Source organism: Saccopteryx leptura, chromosome 5 (assembly GCF_036850995.1).
Source record: "Saccopteryx leptura isolate mSacLep1 chromosome 5, mSacLep1_pri_phased_curated, whole genome shotgun sequence".
In the NCBI taxonomy this organism is placed as follows: Eukaryota; Metazoa; Chordata; class Mammalia; order Chiroptera; family Emballonuridae; genus Saccopteryx; species Saccopteryx leptura.
In genome coordinates, this window is record NC_089507.1 from 144297921 (window position 1) to 144322773 (window position 24853).

A 24853-nucleotide genomic window follows, 5' to 3' on the forward strand; every position below is an offset into this window, starting at 1 on the left:
ACACAGTGCTCAGCTCGTGGAGAAAAGCTTCCCGTGTGGAGGAATGAACCTCACTCTTCCGGGTGTCGCTGGCAGAGAACCCCTCCCTGGTAAGCCTGGTGCTCAGTAGACCCCTTTCAAAGCCAACATCCACCATTTACTTTATCTCCAAAAATCCCCCGAGTTCACTCTGGAGGGTGCCCTGAGACTCCAAGGACTGCACAGATAGGAGTGTCAGGTCTCTGGAATACATTACACTTTGAGAACACACCAAAGTTCTGTTTAGTCTACTCACCAATGCACAGGAAATGCCCGACCTGCAGTCCATATCTCTGGGACGAAAGACAGGTGAGCAGCAGGCAGAGCACATGGAAGGCAACCAGGCCTATGAGCCAGGGCTCGGTCCAGTCTGTCTGCTGCGGGACACACATGACACTCATCGTTAGCTCTCACAGACCGGGCCTCATGTTTCCAGGGTCAGTGGGGAGTCAGTGGCCCCTCTCTCCTGAGTAGTTACTTCTGGGGCTACTGAGGAAAGTGTCTAGACAGCCCCTGCCCTGGGCTTCACAAAACAGGGGAGGGGCAGGAGGAGAGGGAAGGGGAGAAGGGAACCAGGAACCCCTCCATGGCAACGAGGGATTTGAAGAGGAATTCACAGGTTTAATGTTCCAGCACAGACTGAAGAACTCACCGAACTGTCCCTTGGGAACAGATCACACTTAACCTCAGGGTCACTCTCCCATGAGGTGAGAAGGAAGTGGCTGGTTCAGGGGATGCACTTAGTTACTTCTACTTAAAACTCCTATTTCAAGGTCCTTAAACTAGCAGATACCGCTTTGGGAAATCGGAGTCATGCCAATTTGCAAAATTTTATTTTCTCCGACCTTTCTGCCTTACATCCAGCCTTGCAGTAGGGCTGCGATTTCTGGTCTCTCCACCCGTGGGGGTGGGCATGTCCACACCCCACGCTCAGATCCCCGCCAGTGCTGAAGATCCTCCAAAACTCAGACCACACCACCGAGCTCAGATCCACGCCCTGCCCAGTCCCCGCTCCACATTAGGCGGGACACGCCGCAGAGCCGAGAGCCCTCGGATCTAAGTGTGTCCACCCCGCTGCACGGCCCACTCTGCACAGGTAAGCTGGCCACGAGCTATGTCCATCAACTCGAGTTAAGGGCCAGAGAGAGGGGCAAGGGGAGAGGGATAGGGACGCCGCACTGGAAGGGGACAGGGAGGAGGCGGGAGCCGCAGCACCACACGACTCCCGCCCCATACGGGTCACACCGCCCCGGCCAGCGGCATGCCCAGCACACCGTCCCAAGCCCCGCCCCCTCCACCCAAGGCCTACCCCAAACCCCGCCCTCTCCCCAAGCTCCACCCCGGAGGCCCCGCTCCCGGGAGCCCCGCCCCCACTACCCAGGCCCCGCCCCGGAAGCTCAGCCATCACCGTCCAGGGCACCAAATACGCCGAAGTCTCGCCCCAAACGCCGTCTGGTGCCCTGGCGTCCATGGCGGATGCGGGAAAGCCCAGGGCGGCCCCAAAGGCCTACGTTGAACTAGTCGCCAAGATACCATGATGACGGCAGGAATGCTGACGGGGAAAGAGGTGACCGAGAAGGCGGACGGCATGGTGCGCAGAAAACCTCGCCTTCACCACCACCATCGGGCAGGCCCCGCCCATATGCCGGCTGGCGAGCTTCTGGCGTCGCCTCTCGTGGGATCTCATGTGTCGCGAGACCCGCTGTGTCGGAAGTGGGCACCTGGGGAGTGCAAATCTCGCGATATTTGGCGGTGGTGAGTACGATGACGTTTGCTAGGTTTTAGAGCATCACCGCGCATCTCCGTCCGTCATGGGTCCCTCCCCATAGAGCGAGCGGGACGGAGCACGCCGTGAAGTCCGCAGGACCGGTCCGGCGCCCCGAGGTGCAGCTCGGCGCCTGCCCCGGGTGGCCGAGCGCATCCCTCGGGTGGCCGTGCGCCAGCGGGCCCGTGCTTCCGCCGCCAGTCCGTGCGCGCTGCTGTCCGTCTCTCCACCCCCTACCGGGAGCGCGGGGACGCGGGCGCGGCGATCGGGCCTCGGGCTGCGCTGTTTGTGCCGGGGTGCGAAACCCAGGGCCGTTTACAACCCAGCAGCAGAAAGCCGTGGGGGTTTTTATTACCCGTGTCGTGGGAGAGGGGGAAGCGGGTCGGGCCGTCCCCCCACGGGCCCGCGCCGCCGCCCCCGGCTGCCGTCGCTTCCATTCCTCCCTCCCTCCCAGCACAAACCGAAGAAGCGGTCCCCTGGTTCCAACAGCCAGTACTCGTAAGACTCCAGTGAGAGCAGCGGGCGGCGGGCCCTCTTTTCCCCGGTGCGCGGTAGGCGCTCTGCCGAATAAGATGTCCCCTTCCGTGGACACGCCGGCGCTGTGATAGCCCCGGGCTTGCCCTGTTCTCCAGTGTCAGGGTTGCGTTGGCCTCTGCCCTGTCACTTACCACTGCTGCCCCTTTCATTTCAGGGCCACCTCATTCTCCATCATAGATTTCGCCCTTTGTCCCCAAGTCAGATGCACAGTGACACTGTGTTTCCTACATCCATGGATGTGGAAAGATCTAGAAATACCTACAGGCGTCCCGCAGGTGGAATCTATAATTCTGTGTTGAACATGAGGAGCCACTGAGCCATTTCACCCGCAGGTGTTGTAAAGTACCAAAGGCTATAGAATTAATATTAATATTTTAGGAGGCTTGGAGAACATTTTATTAATTTGGGTTAAGGTGTGCAGAGAAATTGTGAGAATAGTCTCTGTACTGTGTGATTGGCATAACCAGGATGGCCCTTGGCATTGTATTGTAAATGCAAGGGGAAGAAAACATGGATTCCCAGACATTCCACCACACCTGTGGGGAAAGGGGTGAATGGCTAGCCAGGTGCAAGAAGAGAAAAGCCAAAATAAACCTTTTCTTATAGCAATGAGCCATTTGCGGGCATTTGTCTCCACCGAAACTACCTCTCCTATGTACATGCGTGTGTGACTCTGGACAGAGAGATAGCAGATGAACACTAGATAATATAGGAAAGCCTTTAATATGTAAAGAGACATCTTTCTACCGTTGTGTTGACTTGTAAATTTTGTTTTCTCCAAAATGATGTATGGTGTGCAAATTGAACGTGGTCCTATCATGTTAAAGGACATATGACTATAACCAATAGCGGTAAGGGGCTCCTAATTGCAATTTTTGCTTCTGTACTTCCCACTTACAAAACTATAAAAACTGGCCCTGGCCGGTTGGCTCAGCGGTAGAGCGTCGGCCTGGTGTGCGGGGGACCCGGGTTCGATTCCTGGCCAGGGCACATAAGAGAAGCGTCCATTTGCTTCTCCACCCCCACCCCCTCCTTCCTCTCTGTCTCTCTCTTCCCCTCCCACAGCCAAGGCTCCATTGGAGCAAAGATGGCCCGGGCGCTGGGGATGGCTCCTTGGCCTCTGCCCCAGGCGCTAGAGTGGCTCTGGTCGCGGCAGAGTGATGCCCCAGAGGGGCAGAGCATCGCCCCCTGGTGGGCAGAGCGTCGCCCCTGGTGGGCGTGCCGGGTGGATCCCGGTCGGGCACATGCGGGAGTCTGTCTGACTGTCTCTCCCCGTTTCTAGCTTCAGTAAAATACAAAAAAAAAAAAAACTATAAAAACTAAGTAGAACAAAGGGCCGGCGTGCTCTCCGTCAGATTTCTGTCGGAGTTGCCGCCTGGCCAAGCTAAGACAATAAAGCTTTGATGTGTAAACGGTGGACCTTGTTCCTGTCTTCCATATTTCGGGTCCCTCTGAATTTGGATTAACAAACACAAAGCTGACATTCTTGTTCTCGTCCTGCATCCACCCTAGGGGGTAAGTGCCCTCCTGCCGGCGCCTCAGCGCGTGTCTCAGTCCCAGGACAGGTGCACAGGATCAGGGGGGCAACTACGGGGCGGGCGGGCCCGTACAACTGGCCGAGTGCAGTGCATGGGGCTACCAGCAGGTGGCAGCACAGGCCGGTTTCAGGTCCCAAGCTGTGGAGACCCGCACTCGTCCATGGTGTTGGCTGCAAAATGTGTTTTCATATATTCATACTTGTTGGACTGAGAAGTTTTGGTCGACGCCATTTAATTTTAGGTGGACAAATGATTTATTTTTCTGAACATTGTGGGGTAGCTAAATGTTATTTTTGAGTTCTATATTAGATTGTCTTAGATAATTGTGGTTATTTTGAAATGCGCTTGTGAAATCCGTAATTATAGATGATAAAAAGATTTACAGATAAAATCCAACAAATGTAATACCTCACTTTTATTCTTTCAGTATTCTATTAGTGCATCTCCACCTCAGGGCTCACAGAGGAGTAACTGCATGGACCTCACAGCATAGTGCTGACTTGGTTAGTTTATGGCTCCTTCTCTCTGAACTCAGCCTCTCCAGGACATTAATCATGTCCTATCTGCTTGTTTTGCACCATCAGCACATCTGACAGTGGGTTGTCTGTGAAAATGTTTGTGATGTGAATGAATGAACCTGTCATGACCGCTCATTTAGTAATTAGTAGTGAACCTGTTCTGGAGTTTTATTTTTGTATAGACCCTTAGGACCACACGTAATTAGATGCAGTTACTGCAAAACCTTATGCTACTAGACAAAGACCTTTCATGCACAAGAAGAATGAAGAGTTCAGAAAGAATGTAGAGTCACTGTCTTTGGGGAAATTGAGTCAATAGTGATGTTACCAGTTGAAGAAGTTCCCTTTTTTTCCCCCTAAACCAGCAGATGCTGAAGACCGTGTTTCCAGCACAAGTTTGGAAGGCCAGCACCGGAGACCATGTGCCCCCTCTAGCCCCAGGGATTTCCATGGAGTCCAGACTTATCTCGGCTGCTAATAACACACAGCATAGCGTGTGCTTTGCATTTGGAAACTTTTTCTGTCTTTTTTATTTTATTTCATTGACTCAATATAGATAAAAACTGGGCACCTGTCGGGAGCTGATTCACAACTGCTGGCTGACAAGGTCACAGCAGAAGAAGACCCACAACTGCTGGCTGACAAGGTCACAGTAGAAGAAGACCCACAACTGCTGGCTGACAAGGTCACAGTAGAGGAAGATCAAAAACTGCTGATTGACAAAGTCACAGCAGAGAAGACCAATGGCTGCGGGGTGACAAAGTCACTGCAGTGAAGACCAATGGCTGCGGGGTGACAAAGTCACCGCAAAGGAAAGGCACAACGATACTTCCCCCTTTGACTTTTTGAATTAATCTGGCCTTATATCCCCCCTTTTCTGGGTGTGTGCTATTATTTGTGGCACAGGGATAATAATACCGTGCTTTCCCTGTAGATTCATAGTGATTTCTTTGGATATGAGACAGAGGGTGTGAGTACCACAGAAAAGCCTGTAAGCCCCTTGAACTGGGCTCATAGACATAAGAGGCTGGCTATGATATCCCTCGTAAAGGGTTAAGTCTGTAGGAGAATTCCTTCTTAATCATGTTAAAAAGAATAAATTGTGACTTAGGAGGCAGTGGCTGTGCACAGAGCACCCTTCGGCCTTCACTTAACATTTTTTCCTCCCTAGCCTTTTCATGTGATAAGTAGAGAAACATTCCTTTCTTCCTGTTTATTTGATCTGCAAATAGTAGTATATTCTGAGAAGAATAGAGTCAAAACTTAACTAGTGTTTAAATAAAATGTAGGAAGTAATAACAGTTAATGTCTTGTGTTGCTGCTGGGCTATCTTGCAAGTGCACTCTGCATATCTTTGGGTGAAAGCTATTCTTAATGTTATGTTAATTTCTTTAGAGGCAAGCCTTTCAGAATCTTGTAGGACACCGCATAAACTCAAGGCCATTTAAACCTGAGCAAGCGGTGGTCCATTGTTAGTCGTCTGCTAAATCTCTGCCCCTTAACTCACGACAGACTAATACTTTAAAAGCTTTTACTGATGTTGTTATTCAAGTTATTTTGAATGATTTGCTACCTGATTTGTGACTCATAGATGTAAATTAACTGTTATCCGGAAACATGAAAACATAGTGAAACAAAAGCAATAATTAACACCAGGTGTGTGTGTATAAAAAGGGAGCTATACTAGCATTGAGCAGAGATGCCTGGCAGTAAATGCTAACCGGAGAATAAAGAGAAAGAAAAGAATTCGGCTCTCTCACTCCATTTTCGCCAATGCCGTCTCCTCCTGTGGGACCCCTGGATCCCCCTGGGGCTGGACCCCGGCAGGCACCCACCATGGAATTGAGGCTCTCCGCTCCATTGTAATCTCATCCTAACATGATTACAACCACAGAGATCCTGTTTCCAGTGAGGCCACAGCCATAGGTACAGGGATCAGGACTTAAGCACATCTTTTGGGGACACAATTGGCCACAAGAGGCAGCTCCACTGTGACCATGCTGCCTGATCAGGAAACACTGCCTGGACCACAGTGGGTGGAAACCAAGATGTTTTGAGTACAGCAGGTACAGAGAAGACGAAACCCCAGCAAGGTCTCGCCTCCGTGGGTTTCAGCTGCCAGTATTGTAGGGAGAGACACGACTGCATAATCTCCAGTCTCCAAGTTAACCTCTCTCTGTCATCTGCTCTTCACGGACTTTGGCCTCAGGACGACAACACTGACGGAGCAGTCTGTGGCTGTGACGTCATTTCTTCACCTGGCCACGGCCTTTGCTGAGGCTGGTGCACTCCTGTGTTCCCACCAACAGGAAGCCACCTTGGTTTTGGTTTTGCTGGCAGTTGTTCCAAACCCTGTGGTGGTTTACTTTCTAAGTCCTATAGAATTTATAACAGTAGCCCAGCTTTGTTTAGTGGGAAAATACCTCATTGCAACTTTGTTCCAAATGCTAATTTGCATTCTGCTGCATAATTAGGTTTTTATGCATATTCCTTTCTTTTTTTTTTTAATATTTATGATTTTAGAGAGAGAAAGGTGGGAGGGAGGAGCAGGAAGCATCAACTCATAGTAATTGCTTCTTGTATGTGCCTTGGCCAGGTAAACCCAGAGTCTTAAACCAGCAACCTCAGCACTCCAAGTCAATGCTCCATCTACTGCGCCACCACAGGTCAGGCACATACTGCTTTTTAACTGGAAAGCTTTTAAGAGAATTCCATGCAATTTGACTACTCAGGCATAGCAGCATGGCTTTCTGGGGACATGCTATTCCCAGCCACTGACTGTGAGGGGCTGTCGAACCCGTCCTTTCTCACTGCCCCCAGCATGCGGCAGTGCGTCTGGGGATGAACGCCGGACGCACAGGACAGCAGGCCTTGTCCTTTGAGCACGTGCCTCTCAGGTCTAGTGGACAGACCTGTGGACCCTGACACACAGCTGTACTTGAAGTTTGCTTCACATAAGCATGACTTAGTAGATTAAACAGAAACAAAGCAATAACTGTCAGTGGTTTAAATATGCCACTATGACATCATTGTGAGAAATATTTTAAAAATTATCACAGTCCACATATTTAAATATTATGGTCAGTTTTAAAAATCACACTCTTCCGTGATAAAACGGCAATCAAAATGTTTGAAAAGAATTTTACACATTACAAAATGTGTCTGGTTTAATGTTAAAAATGTGGTGGTTGAAATATATATGGACTGAGCAAAAAAGTAAAAAGAAAATTATATGAGGCACGCAGCTTGTGAACTAAGGGTAGTTTTTGTCAAGTCCTCATAGTATTGCACACTTTCCTCGGACAATAACTGGATTTTTAAAACAATTTTCTCTTAATTTTCAACACTGAACCTTTATTATAATAAAATGTAACTCATTTTATTAAAATACCAGTTGTGAAACATGAACAGGTTTAAAATCACTGTGTATAAGACCCATTTAAATATGTTCCACGGTTTTTTGTGATTCATTAAAGTTCTGTGTAAAGGATTTGGTTTCTACCATCTTTTAGAACAGGAAAATGAGCATAAGATTATATTTTAAATTCTCAGGGATGTCTTATCACTGAGGGAGGTGGCAGGGGCTGATTGTTGAGTGATTTCTAGTAACTGGAAGCCAAACCAGAAATGCCCGTCTCTTCTCTGCCCACTGACACCACGCGGATGCCAAACCTGGGCTGAGCCCCGGGCTGCCAGGCGGCCCTGCAGCTGTGTGTCTGAAGGCGGGGGAATGTGGGTGGAATGCCAAGGACTGCCCTGGCAGGGGGGGGGGGTGTACAGAGAAGCCCCCTCCCCTCCTAAGAGCCTCCCTCCTTCTATAAACCCATTTCTCCCTCTTTTGGAGCTACCGTGTCCGTGAGCATCTCACCGCGGCAGCAGCCCCAGTGACATCCGTTTGGTGCATTTTATCTCGACATCATCATTAAGACACCAGTTAAACATCACCCGACAAGATGGTTCCATGTCTGAGCCCAGAGACAAAACAACCGAGTAAGCAGTTACTAATGGGGAACGTTGTCATCAGAGGGCGAGCCCCACGCTACACTTGGCGATTGGCACAGAATTAAGGACGCGGGTGCTGCCACCCTAACAGTTGTCCCACTACACAGGTCCCCAAGGACAGGCAAGGTGGGACAGCTGTCTGTTTTGCAGGAGTGTCCACTCCGACCCCTCAGTTTTCAGGCCATGAGAAAGCCCCACGCTGCCTCTCAGGACACTCAGAAAGAGTCCAGCTCCTGACCTACATCACTCAGAGTGGAGGGGCATCAGTTCTCATCCCAGTGAACCATGTTAAATCTGCTCTGGAGAAGGGTGTCTCTGTCACCACAAGATGGGGCCTGTGGGAGGGACATCTGTTTTAGGGGGGACATTGGCATGTGACCCTTCCCTGATTGCTGCCAGCGCACTGGTCGCTGGGGCCTTAGCAGTCACCGTGGGTCAGAAAAGACCCCGTTTTATGTCTAAGGTGACATGATTATTATCACAGATCTTACCCATCTTCTAAATGTCTTCAGACATTTAGAAACAGGAAGTTAATCATGTGGCCAAGGTTGGACCCTCGGTGCATCCAAGTAGCACTTTGCATGTCTTGTGTGTAGCTTTTGTCTGAGGGACTGACGTGGCCATCACCAGAAGCAGAAACCCTGTACTGACACACTTCTTGACTACTCCCACACCGTCCTGAGGGACAGACGCTGTTCTAAGCGCTGTGCGTGAGAAAATGACTCCAAGAGAACATGGCTGTCTGGGTGACGCAGCCAGCAGGTTGGGGTACTGCTGGGCTACGCTGCCCTTTCCCTACAGACTGTCCCAGGCAAAGTCTTCCCTCATCAAAACTCCCTCAAATCGGAATGGTGACGTCCCCAGAAAGTAAAAACTGGTGACTCAGGATCTGCTTCTCTTGCCCCAAATGTAGGTTTCAATATCCAAATTGATTTTTCTAAAAATTCTGCTGAACCCTTATTCACCTCGTCAGTGTTTTGGGGGCCCTGTCACATTGCAAGGCTGCGGCTGTCAGCAGGGACAGAGCGCTGTGCTGGTCAGTCATCTGTCCGGTCGGGGGCTCTGTTAGAAAATGGGGCTATTTGGGAATAAGAGTCGGCTGTTTAAGTACAGTGCTTATCTTCCTGGCCTGTCTGGGAGATGGGCTGGAGGAAGCACAGGCTCGAGGGCAAGTGTCCTGCTGGCTGAAAGGACTGTACACCTAGGACACTGAGGGAAGGTTGCGGGCACCAGAAACGCGCTTAACACAGGTGACTCAGCAGCTGCCATCCACTCTGCTTGTTCCCAAGGCAGCCTGCCCCAGGGAACTAAGAGGGTCCAGTTGGTCGCCACCCAGGCGCTGCTGTCTGCACTTCAGTGCCCGGGAGTCTCTCAAAGTTCAGGACAGGTGGAGAAGGCTCCTGGGCTTTCCTCCTGGAGGCCATGAGTACTGGGCATTGTCACCTCACTAATTTTTAGACACTCCAGGTAAATGAAATGTGATCATAAATGCAGTCATTAAATTCTAGTGACATTTCTTCCTTCACTTCCAGCAAGCGTCAGCTACTCTCACCAAATTAACGGGCCTGCGGCATCCTGGGGCGTCTCATTCCCTGTGTTTATTTAGGGGCAGCTGCCATTGTACTGGTGCCTCAGAGAGAGAAAGAAAGACAAAGCCCTGGGAGTGAATAGTGTTGGCTTCAAAAGCCAAGTGTGACAGCGGGCACAAACCAGCAGGTGATTATCCGGAGCTTTTGGAATGCTGATGAGTCTAGGGATGCTCAGACACCTGCAACCACCTCCTGAGCCAGCTGGCAGGCCTCCGCTGTCCCTTGCTGGTGAGAATCACAGTTTGATACGTGGTGGTTAGTTCCCCTGGACGTCTCCTGTGGGGTTGGAGTTGGACAGGTGGTTTACCCTCTCATTGGGACATCTCAGTCCTTCAATAGCAGCCTGTCGCATGATTTTCTGGACACTCAGCCCCTATTGTGTGATCTGCTCACCATGGTAACAAGACACCAAGATGAGGCTTAACAATTTACTTTCTCACCGTCCTGGGGGCAGGTGGTTCCTTCTGAGGCCTCCTCAGTCTTCTCCCTGCTCCTCACATGGTTGTCCCACTGTGCCTGTCTGTGTTCTCATCTCCTCTTAGTGGGACACTACTCGTGGTGGAGAAGAGCCCACCCTCGTGACCTCATTTTTCCTTAATCAAAGTTCAGTTTTCCTGATCCCATCCCATTCTGAGGCAGTGGGCATTGGGACCTTTTCACATGAATTTGGGGGACACAACTGAGCCCATTACAACAACCAAAGGGAACATTCTGCACAGAGCTGAGGACGAGGCTCCCTTTATGTCCTCTTGTCTCAAATGACAGCATTGGGAACTGGGCAAAGAAAAGGACTTTAGATCAGAGAGAACTGAATTTGAATGAGAATGATTTCCCTCACAGCAGCGTGTCCTAGGGATTGTTATTTTTTTAATTATCTGAGTCTTAGTTTATTGTAAATGCAGTTAACTTGGCTTTCTGATGGGTGGTCCCTAGGACACGTGGTAATATGCCTTCAAGACCGAGCACTGTGCCAAGTGACTGGCTTTTGCTTAATAAATAATAGCTGTTGCGACTTCAATAATGGTTTATCCCAATGACCCCTGGGGTGTCTTCTTTCAGCTCCTCTTTCTAATGCACAGACTGATGTTCCTGCTGCTTGCAGCTCTGCCCTGCACGGTGAGGGACTCGTCAGTAACTGCGTAGACAGTGTGTGCATTTTATTCTGAGAGGTGTCATTTCTAAACATAACATCATAGCTCACTTGCTTCTTTGAACACTCTTGCACATGGATTACTGCGTCTTGAAAAAGGTGTAAAGGTCAGAAATGTTTTTTCTGAGACCAGACCCAGTCCATGTCCAGTCAAAGTGGCCATGCAACTCCAACCACTTTCTGACGTGGGTGCTCTTGTGTGTGTTGTTAAACAAGCCAGTTATTGAGACAGAGCTCTTTTTCTGAGGTTGGAGGTTGAGGTTGCCTAACAAACAGGTCTTTATTGAAGATGTGGATTTCTTGATTTTTTTTAACTTGCTAGGTTCAGTTTCTCTTTCTGTGAAGGAGCCGGAGATGCACTGGACACGGTACAGGAGAAGGTTTTGTCAAGAGAGTTAAGTATGTGCAGTTACTCGGCAGGAAGGTGGAGGCAGTGTGACCCTGCAGGAGGCAGACCGGGGTCAAGTTTTACCAAACCCCTCCCCTCTTTCGCATGAGGGCAGTGTGCTAGTGTGCGGTGGGAGAAGTGGAGCATGACTTTTCCCAGCCGCGGCCCCCACATGTCCTCGCCCCTGGCCAGCTGCACCCTCCACAGGGGGCTGCAGAGCAGCTAGCCGGTGGGTACCCCCTATGGGTCTCACCCAGCAGAGAGGAAAGACCTTGTCAGATCTGAGTCTCTGTGTAATTTGGGATGTTGGCTGTATCTGCTAAGATTAGCTGAAGAAAGAACAGTTGCTTCCTTCTCAAGTTTGGGAACTTTAACATTAGTAATAACAGTTACTATTTATGAGGTGCTAACCTTGTCAGACAGTAGACTGCGAACTTGATGTATATTTGTGATTTAAGACAGAGAAGATGGTGACTAATTGCCATTATTGTATCCTCTATGTACTTGTAAGAAGATAGTATGTTGAAGAGATATTTTCAAGAAGTAGAAGTGCCTTGGCCACCAACTGGATGGAGAAAAATTGAGGGAGAGGAAAAAAGGGAAGAACACAGACCAAGAGATTGACGGGATGCTGAAGACGTTAAAGAACATAGGTGACAATGGCTCAAGGACCAGTTTGATCTGAATGATAATGATTTTGCTTTTGCAAAATCGATTTGAGCTGCTTACATGAAATTCATGTGTAACCATGCAGAAGACTGGAGGGAATATAAAAAGAAGTTGGGATTAAGAACTTGGCATTCTTTAGCATGAAGAGACTTGGTGAAGTCATAGCGGTTGATGAAATCTCGGGTTGAAGCCCAGAAGAGAAGGTCAAACAGGTGAAACGGTAACAACCCACTTCTCTCCCAAGTACAGAAAAGAGCAAAGTCTTGGGATGAGGGTTCAATTGACTTAAAGAGTCAGTTACAGGAAAGGATGACAAATCGATACCTTAACACTGTGAATATTTTTTAAAAATATAAGCTACATAAATCATTGATTTCAACAAGAGTATGGGACCTCTACCTTGGTGTGGATTTTGGACTGTGGGAAACTTCGCCCCAAATGCATCCTGAACATTTCTCATTGAAAGTGGGTGTGATTTTAAGGACATTTGCACAACTATTTAACTGTAGGACATTTCTAAATATTTGTTGATTTCTTTTTTTTTTTTTGCTTTTCCACCAATCCCTATGGACTCCTATATTTACATCTTTCCAAACCATTCCATTCTGTCCTAACTCATACATCATGAATATTCATAGCTGATCCAGTTGCATGGTACAATTACAGTAACAAGCAGGGCCATAGGAGAGGAGGGAGTAAATGCCACTAGGTCTCATGGGAACATACTGTACTTCTGGGCACGCGTGCTGTTTCCAGCATTCGCCACGCCCCCTCCTCCCCAGGCCACAGCAGCATAAAATGACACAACACAGAGGATTTGTAGAGATTAGATAAAGGATGACATGACAGTGACTACTGTAAGGAGAAATATTCCTGCAGAAACTTAGCAGATGGACAAGAGTGTGGGGGTTATGGGGGGTGGGAGAGGAGAGGGAAGAGGTTGGGGGAGGGGAGGGGCACAAAGAAAACCAGTTAGAAGGTGATGGAAGACAATTGGACTTTGGGTGATGGGAATGCAGCATAATCAAATGTCAAAATAACCTAGAGATGTTTTCTCTGAACATATGTACCCTGATTTATCAATGTCACCCCATTAAAGTTAATTTTAAAAAAAGAAAAAAAACATTTAAGATTTAGATATATAAATAAACGTAGATTAAAAAAAACTTAGCAGGTAGAGAGATAAATTTAAAAAAAAAATTTAAGAAAAAAATAAAGTGGTTACCAGTATATCCTGAACACCTACATTGCATTTTTAAGTTGTGCATCTCATAAAATAAAGCCATTATTAAAATTTATCTTTTTTAACATTTAAAATACAGTAATACATTTAGACAATTTTACGCCTTTATAGAACTTCAGACTTCTATAGAGACTCAGTGTTGGGAGGCGGGCTGCAGTTTCAAATCATCTGACCCCCCCCCCCCCAGGTGCCTCTAGGTCCAGGTAAGAAGATCCTTACAGAAGCTCCAAAGCATCACATTGTACCCCCAGAAAACATGCAAAGTTTTATTTCTCAAGTGTGTCTCCCCATCCCCTGTCACCCACAGAACTGATGAACGTATTAATAAAGGAACTGTAAATGAACCAAAGATGTAATCCGCACAGAGCATCACATGACACTTACCTGTAGCTGCTGGGATTGAGTTTCCTAGCGCAGTCTTGGGTTTCTGCCATGCTCTTGAGAACGCTGCCCTGGGCACCATCAGCGTGATGTTGCAGCAAGACTGAGTCCTGCACACGTCTCCTTTCTCGGGTCTGTAGCATCTGCTGGTCGTGTGTGCAGACTTGGTGTCTTCCTTTGGCCAAGCCGCTCAGATGTGCCCTGTGAAGCCCAGACCCAAACAAGCAGCATGTATGACTCTCAAATGTCTTTTCCAAGAATTCCTTTTGCTCTCTACTGCTTAGCCCACAGGTGAAACACAGACCACTCACCAGAGCTCACTTTGGGTGTGAATTCAACAAGCTGGGGAAAAGGAGGGCTATTAATTTCACACCACACCCTGCAGAAAATGTGCCTCTCTTTATTAGCTGATAGTAGGAAGAAGACAAAAAAGGAAAATGAAAGATTCCTAAAACATTTATTATACAGAGCTTGGTGTTCAAATTAATCTAAGTTGATATAAAAAGAAACATATCCATTCTTTGGCACAATTATGAAATATTTGCCAGTTAGAGGTTTCCTAATCTTCTCTGAGTCTTCAAACGTTCTTCCAACTGAATCACTTCTCTCATTTTTGCATCAAGTCCCAAATGCCATTCTCAGAAGGAGGAAAGGGATAAAATTAAAGAACTCTGTTATGTTAATAAGAGAGTTTAACCCAAGAAAGAAAACAAAACTAATTGACTGAAGAGGCTGCCCTGATTTCCATAGAGCCGTCTGGGGCTGTGTCTGTCCCTAGTCCACCTGCCACTTGGCACAGTGACCCCTGACGTCCGTGTCTAGTCTCGGCTGTGGTGCCGAGTTGAACTCTCTGGTTTTTCTTTTTCACCTCCTACTCTTACTTCTGCTCATAGAAATTTCTGGCAGCTTTGCAAAGGAGGTGAGAGGGAGAGCAGGTGCTGAAGTTGGCCACAGGGCCCAGGCCCGCCCTTGTGACACCCAGGGCTGTGTGGGGGACACATGCTCATTAGCGTCCTTTCAGGTGGCCATGTTGATGCTGGTCATCTTAAGTTGTGCTTCAATTAAGGCCTGAAAATGACATAATTAAGAAACATGACATTTTGGGTACCGCAAATTTTGTGAGTACAGCTGCTGGATTTCAATAAATCTTAAGGGCTATCTTCCGTAGAAGAAGAATGCATTATGTAATCAACAGCATAAATTTACAGTGAATGGCAGTGCTAGTTTGTTTCCAATCATAGACCCCCATCTGCACAGATGCAAATGCAGTCCTGGCTAGTTGGTAAGTCTATGGATGACTGATAATCTCATGATGAGTTGACCAGCTCAGCAGGGTGAATCTAACTGCCTAGACGCAGGCGAATCCAGCAAGGTGTTCAGACAGAGTGGATTCGTCATTAATTTAAAGGCCAATTGAACACCTTTTCTCTCTGCCAAGATCAAGCTCTCTGAGGCTAATGTTCATGGGTGGGCTTCAGCAGACCAGGAAGTTCTGGAATCACACACAAGTCTCTTTCTCAGTCTGTTTAACATGTGATTTTTTTTTCTGCAGAGAAGATCTAAATCATTAACTTCTCCAAGGGTCCATGGTCCCTGGAAGCTGAGAAGACTGCATTTCCCAGTTCCCAGAGCTACACTATCCTCCACTCTCCCTCAGGTCCTTTCTGTTACACTGCGTTTCCTCACACCAGGTCAGGGCCTGGGCTTTGTCCACACGCTCACAAAACCACAGAAACATCTTGCTTCCCACGCACTAAAGGCTTTTCTCTCCCGTGGACGTTGTGCACAGAAAGTAAATGAGGTGGGAACAAGACACTTCAGCCCACGCAGGATACAGGGGCACGTGGAACATCCTGCAATGAGGACTTGGCTGTGATACTCAGTCCAGTGGCCACCGCCTTTATTCCAGAATGGAAAAGCTCCTGTGGCGTGTATCAATGTGAGGTACTGTGGGAGAGGACAAAGGTCACACTGCCCTTGGCTTTGAGAGGTCCACCTGCTGGAACTAGGTCCTCGGTAGCAATCAGTACCATGGACAGAGAAATGGAAAGCCATACAGGGACTCTCCAAGAGTCCTCCGGGAGCAGCGACCGGGCTTTGGCAGATCATTAGGGTCTATAGCTCCAGCCAAGGTCGTGACCGTTCATGCTAGAACAGTGCTGCAATAAGAGTCATTGGTCCCCTGGTGGGGGAGGGGATGTCACACATCCTCCAGCTCATGTCATAGTCCAAGTTGGGCTGATGAGCTTCATGCAACTCATAGAACAGTGCATGTTTTGGGGCCTCAGTGGTGGGAGGCGGGCCCCAGTTCTCCATATCTATCTAGGAGTTTTCGGGACCTGCCCTGGAGTGGGCCCCTGTCACTCCAGTCACCTTCCATGGTCCAGAGCCTTGTCAGGTGTCCCAGCAGAACTACCACAGGGAGGAGCATCATGGGCACAGAAGGCATGGCTGGGGCCCACGAGGCTGAGGCTGTGAAGGCAGCAGCCACAGGTTTGTGGGTGACGAAGTACCGTGTTGAGGGTCTGCCACCACAATAGGTCCCTTTGGCCCAGACCCATGCTTAGGCCTGGAAGAAACAGCACCATCGCCATGGTGGGGAACAGTAGCAGGACACCCCAATCTCCAAGGTGTGGGCCCCCGTTCAGCACTGAAGCAGAATCACCCATGTTTATCAGTGGGTACTTCACCACCCCCAATGTCAGGCACCCTGGTCAACCTCAGAAAACCCTGCTCTACTCAGTTCATCGCAGTCACTAATAACAACCCCCTTCTGTGTTAAAACCACCCTATTTTGGATGATAAATAATACAATAACCTCACAACAGTATATGAGCAGATTAGTGACTCCCATAGTGCTTTGCTTTTTCACTGTAAATGAATTATTTTGTTGGAAGTGATGCTTTATGTGAAATTATGAGGACAAATAGACATGTCAAACGTCCATCATTGGTGTTAGCAGAGGAAGCTCGGTAAGCAGGAGGCAGGGTTCTGGCAGTGTCAGTGCGAAGGGGTCCATGAGCTTGGCCGCAGCAGGGCTGCATCCTGTGCGGCGTGGTCACTTGTGGCCTGCAGCAGAGTGATGGCAAGTGTGACAGGCAGGTGGTATGGGGAAGGCAGCCAGTCCTGCCTCAGCAGGACAGTAAGAAGCTAGGGAATTTCCTTCACAGGTGGAATGGGGAAACTGAGACCAAATAACTAACCAAGGCCAAACAATTTGAGCAATTTTAGCCAGCTACTAAGTCACAAGGTCTTATCTTCCCTAACCAAGGACACTTAGGAATAAAGAGTTTACACATTCCAGACTGTCCAGGGCAGACCGGCCTTGGTCCTGGTCCCTCTTTGATGACAGTCTTTAAAAAAATTAAACTAACCGGATAATATCCCTGACACCTCCTTACACTTATTTTAATATATAAACATATTGAAGGACACACCTGGAAAGCTAATGAATATTGTGTTAAGACCCTCCCCTGAGACCTCCCCTAGGATTCCCACCGGCTGAAGAAAGATACAAAGCCTCAAGACAGCCCACCAACACACTCGCTCTAGAGCACACCCAGACCTCTCTCTCTTCCTCTAAGGTCCCCACAAGACTTGCAGCCCAGGGAGCAGTGGGTGGTGGTGGCTTATCCTAGGCTTACCCTCTGAGCCTGTCTCCAAGGCCCCCTTTATCTCTGACTTTCCAGAGAGCCAAAGCAGCTCCACCTTGGCTCACTTCTGTCACTGTGACTTTTACTTCTCAGTGAGTCCCCACAGCTCTGTGTGGCTCACTTCTTTCCTATAACATTTCTAGGGAGCCAAAGCAGCCTCACCTTGGCCATCTCCTAATGCTTCTTCTATCCTAAGCCCTTCCTTCGTTGCACTGTCCCCAGCTGTAATAAACAGAATTACCTGGACTGGTGTGAAATCTTTCCTGCACAGAGTTAAGAACCCACACACTACAGGCCAGCCCGAGGCAGACCTGCTCCCACCCCAGCCCCTGTCTAGTGACACTGTGAGCAAAAGCACCACCCTTCCCAGCATCAAGGTCACCGATGTGTCAGCTTCCTAAGGCTGACACCTCCCTTGTGGTGGGGGCTTTGGTGTACATTTAGGTGGGACGCAAACATCCTGCCACTCAGGACTTAGCCCTGCGGTTCATCAACACAAATCTTCCTTTAGCTTCGTTTCCAGTAATTCTCCATTTCACTTTCCAGATCCCTGTCTGACCACACAACGGGCGTGCAGGTTAGCACCCACCTCCGCCTCCCGCTGGCCAGAACTCTTCCGTGTGTGGATACACACTCCATATGACTGAAGGGCGATGTAACTTTATTCCACAGAAAATCTGGACCTGGTTAAGGGGCTCTTCCTTTTCTTTGACTATTACTAGATGATCCTTTGTAGAAATTTAATGTGCCCAAGGGTGAAGTTCTGGCCATAGGAAGTGCTTAACAAGACTCAAAACTTGTTACATCCTGCTCAGCTCTGTGCTTTCTTGGCCTTTGAATTAGATCAGTGGTTGGCAAACTCATTAGTCAGCAGAGCCAAATATCAACAGTACAACGATTGAAATTTCTTTTGAGAACCAAATTTTTTAAACTTAAACTATATAGGTAGGTATATTCCTTGTTGAGGTAGCGCCCGCACGTGGTATTTTGTGGAAGAGCCACACTCAAGGGGCCAAAGAGCCGCATGTGGCTTGCGAGCTGCGGTTTGCCGACCGCTGAATTAGATTTAACCAACCATTTAGGGTTTCGTCATTAAAAGGACAGAATGGGGACAAAAAAGCCAGGTTCCTAGGCTCCTGAATGAGAAGGGGCTTATGTGCTCTGCAGGGAAGGCGTGTGATCCGACCTGTGACTGCTAACCTGATACCTGTAAAAGGTAAACAAGGTAAAACCACTACACAGAATATAGCCATTCGTAGGTTTCTACCCCAAATAGGGTGCGACAGTTTGATGTTTTAAGTAATATTTTTCTGAAATAATAATTGGTTTACCCGGGTTCGATTCCCGGCCAGGGCACATGGGAGAAGCGCCCATTTGCTTCTCCACCCCTCCGCCGCGCTTTCCTCTCTGTCTCTCTCTTCCCCTCCCGCAGCCAAGGCTCCATTGGAGCAAAGATGGCCCGGGCGCTGGGGATGGCTCCTTGGCCTCTGCCCCAGGCGCTGGAGTGGCTCTGGTCGCAATATGGCGACGCCCAGGATGGGCAGAGCATCGCCCCCTGGTGGGCAGAGCGTCGCCCCCTGGTGGGCGTGCCGGGTGGATCCCGGTCGGGCGCATGCGGGAGTCTGTCTGACTGTCTCTCCCTGTTTCCAGCTTCAGGGAAAAAAAAAAAAAGGAAAAAAAAATAATTGGTTTAGCCTCCTCTATTCCATTGACTGATACAGAGAATGTTTCAATTTTGCTTTTTACTGTGTTGCATTTCACTAAAAAGTGTTTAATGTAAATGTATGTTAATTGCCTTTACCAACATCTAAAACTGAAAAACATAGGCATGCATTAGGAATTTCTCTTTCTATTGATTTTTAAAATTACTCCATCCCATAGAGCTTATAAGAGCATATTTTTTATTTCCTTTATCCTCGATAAATTTACAGTAAAGTCAATTTCATCATTTTAAGACTTTAGCCCATCCTAATCATATCTCCTGCACACGGCCGTGAAGAGTATTTATGAAAAGAGGCTGCACTGGACTGTTTTATGGAAGCTGTAACTGCAACAATAGCTTTAAATCAATGCTCCATCTCCTACTGGAGGATGTGGTGCACCTCTCTGTCCTGCGAGACTGCGTTCTCTGCAACCACCTCCATTTATTGTGAGGGAAGATCCACGTTTTTCCTCTGCAACCCATTATGTCCTCGTTTGTAATGGATTTCCAGTTATTTACGCAATAGTATATTTCTTATTTTATTTCACTCATACATTTGCTTTTCACTGAAGGGTATAAATTGAACTGAGGCTTATATGTCTATTTTAAATCCCCTCAGGCGTGGAAGGGGTGGGGGCAGTGAGGGGGGCTAGAGGGGGACCGATGGGGATGGAGGGAGACTTGACTTGGGGGGGTGAACACACAATGCAACATACAGATGATGTGTTACAGAGTTGTACACTTGAAACCTGTGTAATTTTATTAACCAGTGTTGCCCCAATAAATTCAACAAGAAATACATTCCCTCAGGCATAAAAACAAAAGTGATTCAGAATTTTGACACCTAAAATTTTATCTTCCCTCTCATCAGGACTAGTTTTATAACATAATTACTATTTTTTTTCTTTAAATCTACCACCAAAAAATGGTCATCATTTTACAAGGATTCTCTGAGTTGCCAGCTTTGCCGCTGTCGGAGGAGCACGGACACGGGAGTTCAGGGCCACCTCGTGGGGCAGGAGGCCCCCACACACGTCCCCGGGCGGCTTGCGGGGTTGGGGTGGAGGAGCAGCATCCAGGTCCACACTGACCACGGAGTTGGCTGGGGAGGTGTGAGGTTGCAGGTCAGGCGGTCTGGTGCCGCTTTTGCATTGCTGTCCTACTGGAGAGCGGACACTGGGCCCACGGACCCGCCCCTGGAAGCCCTGTGGACATGTCCCCGTGAGCCCTGCTGGGATGCAGGCTGGAGGGCAGGGAGCCAGCCACGGGCGCGCAGGGCCTTGTGCCACCACCCCGTCCAGTGTCCCAGGTGCTCCCAGCACAGGTGCCCCAGTCCCAAGGGGGAGGACCCCGCCCCACAGCAGGTACTCACTGTGGACATGTCTTTGCATCAGAGACAACTAGAAAACCATGCGAGTGCCAGACAGAACCTGAAGTTGTAGAGACGCCGGGACTTCACAGGTGGCAAGGGCTGGACACACTGAGGTCCCGGACAGGGACAGACATGGGAGGACAGGGACACAGGAGTCGCAGACAGACAGAGCATCTCAGTAAAAACTAGTTAAAGTGGTTGAGACATCCAGAAAATAATATTTAAATTTTCAGGAATGTAGAAGACACAAATTTGAACTCAAGGACCCATCAATGAGAAGGCGCCCCAGATGCCAGGTGAGCAGGAGGGTGTCCTCATGTAAAGACCTCACAAGACACCTGCCAGTCCCAAGTGACTCCACTTTGGGAAAGGCAATGGCTCCGGGGTTCCAGATTTTCTCTAAAATCACCTACATACATTGTATGTTACTCACTCAGAAGTTTCCGAGCACACAGGAGACATGAACGGCCTAAAACCAAGAAATGTAACCATAATTTCAATCAAACATCTGGACCTTCAGATGCTGGGGGCTATGGGACATGGATTTAGAAAAAAATAAAATATCTTCAAAACATTAGTTGACAAGATGGAGAGTTTCAACTGGAAACTGAAAATAAAATTTGAAAATTATGGTGACAACAATTTTTTAAATTAAGAGCTTAACAGATGAGCTGATCGGAGAGTATGGTGCCTGAGAGAGTTGGGCGCTGGCGTTGAATGGGAAGAAAACATTTTAGTCTCCACACAGAGATGAAGAAGAATGCAAGAGATGAATGATTTGCACACACGATAATATCGTAAAATCGTGGAGGTCCTGACTGTCTGTGTTTGGTGTCCAGGAGAGAAAAGGGCAAAAACATATTTAAAGAAAGGGGACCAGTTTTTCAAAACACAATATACCCATCAAAGTCATCAAGATGCAAGACGAACTATTGAACCTGAAGAGTAAATAAACTGAAAACTCATCCTCAATGCTCTGTAGCCCGGTGAAGGAAAAGGGAAAGTAAGTGAGCATTTACAGCAGAAAATGGAGTAGACACATAATTTTTCAAGGAGCACTTAGAACACCTATGGTTGGTTTCCCAGTGGTAATAACAGAATTGATGACCAGGGAATCACATTTGTAAAGTGCTGGGAGAAATAGATACTGAGTCTGAACTCTGTACTCTGAGAAAATCTCCTGGAACTTAGGAAGGAAAGATGAGCCAATTAGAGACAAACCAAGTGAGAGGATGTCATCATCGGGCTTTAATGAAAAGAAATACAGGTAACATTCTTCAAGCAGAAGGAACATGAGCCCACATGGAAACAATTTATATTGGAAGACATAAAAGCTATGGACGTAGGTAATTATGTGGTAAAACTAAGTGACTTTTAATGCTATAAAGCAATTGAATGATATTTTGTGGAATTTAACTATATGAGTAATTAGATAATTTAAAGAAATTATCTAAATAACAGAAGGCCACTGAGTCACTTCAGCTGTCCCATTCTGGCCATGAGCTTTCAAAGGTTTCTACATCCCATGTGAAAGTTTTTGATATAAGCATTTTTTTTGTTTCTTTCTTTGAGTTTTCATCTCTCTGCTTACATCACTGATCAGTTCTTGACTGTTGCCTTTTTGTGAGAGCCCTTAATAGATTTATCTTAGTCAATTTACCTACCCTTTCCGTTACTTCCCAAACCCGTGCCGCCGTGTCTGCGTCTGGTCTGAGGTGTGCTTTGTCTCTCCAGACGGTTTCTTTGTTTGGTTCTTGAGCACGTCTCACCATCCTCTCCAAACACTAGACATGCTGTGTCCAACCACAGGAACGGACACAAGTACTGTATTTTTCGCTCCATAAGATGCACTTTTTCCCCCAAAAAAGTGGAGGGGGAAATGCCCATTCATCTATGGTATTTTATTAAATATTTTAACACACCATTTGACTCAGAATGTTTTTTTTTTTCTTATTTTCCTCCTTAAAACCGTAGGTGCGTCTTATGTTCAGGTGTGTCTTATGGAGCGAAAAATGTGGTGAGATGTTTGTCTGGGTGGGAGTTGGGCTCTGTGTGGTGGTCATTCCAGCTGCAGGTTGCAGGCTCCAGGTTCCATGCTGCCCGTTTGGTGCCCTCTGACCCGCGGCTTCCCTAGAGACTACTCCATGAATAAAGCCCAAGAGGAGTACTGCTCCATGTGTGCTCCCCAGTGACCAGGAGACAAAGTGTCACTAATAAAACAGAATACGAGCATTGTAAGAGGAAGTTATAAAGAAATTTAAGCCAGTTGTTTAAAAATTTGAACAAAATGAGTAATTTCATAGGAAGACACCGTACATCAAGACAATATGAGAAGAAACAGAAAATGAAATAGGCCCAAATCTCTTAAAGACATGGAAACTTATTAAAATCTCCCTGCTGCATGGACTCCTGGATCAGATGGCCTCACTGGTAGATGAGATGAAACTTTTACTATAGAAATAACCAATTGTATATGAACTCTTCAAGAGAATGCAAGATGATAGATTTTATCTAATGGTTTCAGGACACCCATAGTCTCCAAAGAGAGGAATACAGATCACTTACTAATCTGCGTCCTAAACATAGGTACAGATATGCCAGACAAATATGGGTAAGGTGGATTGTTTGGTATATAGAAGAATAAGTAAATCCAAACTAAGGTTTTTAATTATAAAATCAATAAATGTAATATTCCATATTAAGAAAAATTTTTTACTCATCTAATTAAATAAAATAACATTTGATAAAACTATATTGATTTCTTACTAAAAATACTTTATATCCAAGTACCTATAGAACATCACCTCCTTACTCTGATAGCTCATCCACACCCACAGCAGACCCCTTGGGAAGGTCGGTGTGTGGAGACCTGTGTGCAGTCAGAGTGAGAAAAGGGTATTTGTCATCAACATTTGTAGCCAACACAGTTCATAAAATTTTCTTGTCAGTAAAATAAATAAATGGTAAGGATATTTGAAATAAAGACATAAATGTGTCTGTAAGGTACCATGTTTATGAAAGAAATATTCTATAAATTATTGGATTTAACAGATGAGTTAGACAAGCTCACTGAATATAGTTCAATATGGACAAACCTGTCCTATTTATCAGCAATTACCTAAAAGGGAGCAACTTTCTAAAATGGTACCATTTACTCTAGCATCAAGAATGACTGAATATCTAGGGAACGTGTAGACAAGGTCTCTATGCCAAAATTATTAAAAGATTGTTGAGAGGAATGAATGAGGACCTAGATAAATGGGAGAATATACTATTTCTTGGATTGAAGGAAGCAATATTCTTTTTACTTATTTTTTATTTTTCTGAGGTGAGAAATGGGGAGGCAGAGAGACTCCCGCATGAGCCAGACCAGGATCCACCCGGCATGCCCACCAGGGGGCGATGCTCTGCCCATCTCAGCCGTTGCTCCATTGCAACCAGAGCCACCCTAGCACCTGAGGCAGAAGCCATAGAGCCATCCTCAGCACCTGGGCCAACTTTGCTCCAATGGAGCAATGGCTGCAGGAGAGGAAGAGGGGGTGGGGGAAGGGTGGAGAAGCAGGTGAGCACTTCTGCTGTGTGCCCTGGCCAGGAATTGAACCTGAGACTTCCACACACCCAACCAACGCTCTACCACTGAGCCAACTGGCCAGGGTGGCAATATATGTTTTTTTAAAAAAGAGTTTATTGATTGATTTCAGAGAGAGGAGAGAGAGAAAGGGGGAGAGCAGGAAGCTTTGGCTGTGTGTGCTATGGCCCTGCACCACGAGCACGAGGAATCAACAGAGGGACGTGGACTGGAGTCAGACCTAACAGGATGCCCAGGGTGTGACCTTGACTTCCAGCCTGGCTTCCGTTAGGAAAGGCAGCTCACCCTGGAATGAGCTATGCAGAGACTACGAGGAGGGGCCCCGTACAAAGGACAGAAACAGCAGTGGCAAACCTGAGTTTTCTCGTCTGTCCGAAAAAGGTATGATTGATTTTGAAAGTGTGCAGCTGCCACGGTGAACATGCATGTTCGATGAACACCTTGTCAGAGTGACCGGGTGGTGGATCACCTCGCTAGGGGTGTGGAAATGGCCGAGCTCTCCTCTGAGGGAAGTTGGGAGACTTCCGAACATCCCTCTGCACCCATGAGTTCATCCTGTGAAAATAACAGCGCCTGACAGGGAAACTGGCGTTTGTGACAGGCAGTTGTGTGTGTCTGTCTCTGCAGACTCGCCCTCTTCTCTTTCCTGAAGAGGAAAAACAAAGGTTTTGCTTTTTTTGAAAATGGAGCACTGACTCAGATCCGTGGAGGATGTCAATGAGGCCCCGCTGCCCGCAGC

At 47.5% G+C, this 24853-nt stretch overlaps 1 protein-coding gene across 1 annotated transcript in view; it reads left to right on the plus strand.

Moving 5' to 3' along the window:
* Positions 1-1552: 1552 nt before the first annotated feature.
* SNTG2 (syntrophin gamma 2) overlaps positions 1553-24853 on the plus strand; it is a 204610-nt gene continuing 181309 nt past the window's right edge. Inside the window, exon 1 of the mRNA XM_066385768.1 lies at positions 1553-1773. Within this exon, the coding sequence (XP_066241865.1) occupies positions 1553-1773 (221 nt within the window). The remainder of the gene's footprint in view (positions 1774-24853) is intronic.